General features: G+C 42.7%; 1 protein-coding gene across 1 annotated transcript in view; it reads left to right on the plus strand.

The window, feature by feature from the left end:
• The window catches only part of LOC106867783 (GPI transamidase component PIG-S), a 48227-nt gene that overhangs the window by 36087 nt on the left and 10699 nt on the right, over positions 1-1441 (plus strand). Inside the window, exon 13 of the mRNA XM_014912768.2 lies at positions 1145-1273. Coding sequence (XP_014768254.1) covers positions 1145-1273 — 129 coding nt within the window. The remainder of the gene's footprint in view (positions 1-1144; positions 1274-1441) is intronic.

A 1441-nucleotide genomic window follows, 5' to 3' on the forward strand; every position in this document is an offset into this window, starting at 1 on the left:
GACTGGCTTGTGCGGGTGGCACATAAAAGACACCATTTCGAGCGTGGCCGTTTTCGTGCGGGTGACACGTAAAAGCACCCACTACACTCTCTGAGTGGTTGGCGTTAGGAAGGGCATCCAGCTGTAGAAACTCTGCCAAATCAGACTGGAGCCTGGTGTTGCCATCCGGTTTCACCAGTCCTCAGTCAAATCGTCCAACCCATGCTAGCATGGAAAGCGGACGTTAAACGATGATGATGATGATGATATATATATATATACACACATAAATACACACACACACACACACACACACACACAGAGGAAATATATGTACTTTAGTTGTGAAAAATCACCTCTTCAAAGAAAAGAAATGAAAATCAACAAAAGTCAATGTAATTAAAACAGATTTATTAAAATTTCTTAATGACTTTTGGTTCACCCTCTATATGAGCAGATGGATAAGAAGGAATTGAGAAGAGAGAAGTTAAACAGTTCGAATAGATATGGTTTTGTATGGAAGCAAAGTGGCTGAGTTCCTTTTGAGTGTTGGGCCTCACAGAGGCAATGACTGAGACCTTTAGCATTATGTGGTGCCCGAGAAGATACATCAAGCCGAGCAAAATTGTAGTCATAGCAGATACCGGTGTCATGCAAATGGCACCTGTGCCGGTGACATGTGAAAGCATCCGTTACACTCTCAGGGTGGTTGGCATTCGGAAGGGCATCCAGCCATAGAAAACCATGTCAAATCAGGCTGGAGTCTTGGCACAGCTTACCAGCCCTGGTCAAACCATCCAACCCATGCCAGCGTGGACAATGGACGTTAAATAATGATGATCATGATGATGTAATGTTTCAAATAGAGATGTCATTATGTTGTCATAAGAAATGTCATAAGATGGCGAGCTGGCAGAAACGTTAGCACGCCGGGTGAAATACTTAGCGGTATTTCGTCTGCTGTTACGTTCTGAGTTCAAATTCCGCCGAGGTTGACTTTGCCTTTCATCCTTTCGGGGTTGATAAATTAAGTACCAGTTACGCACTGGGGTCGATGTAATCGACTTAATCCCTGTGTTTGTCCTTGTTTGTCCCCTCTATGTTTAGCCCCTTGTGGGCAGTAAAGAAATAAGAAATGTCATTATTTTGTTGTGTTTGTTTATAGGAGCTTGCTGGTTGGTTACGATCTCGAGCTGTTGAAAATATTGTGAGTTCTACATCAACTCTACAGTCACTAGCCAAACTACTTGGTGAGATCAGTAATATTGTAATTAAGGATGCCATTGGAGAAGAGGTAAGTTGTTCAGTTTCATTTTCTCTGCTGTTTTAACATTAAACATATGCGTAGCCGTGTGATTAAGAATTCCATGTCCTGTTCTAATGCAAGGCCCCTTGGGAAAGGGTCCACTACCATGGCCTTAGGAAGACCAGTGCCTTCTGTTGGTATTTGATTGATGGAAAT

Source organism: Octopus bimaculoides, chromosome 2, assembly GCF_001194135.2.
Source record: "Octopus bimaculoides isolate UCB-OBI-ISO-001 chromosome 2, ASM119413v2, whole genome shotgun sequence".
In the NCBI taxonomy this organism is placed as follows: domain Eukaryota; kingdom Metazoa; phylum Mollusca; class Cephalopoda; order Octopoda; family Octopodidae; genus Octopus; species Octopus bimaculoides.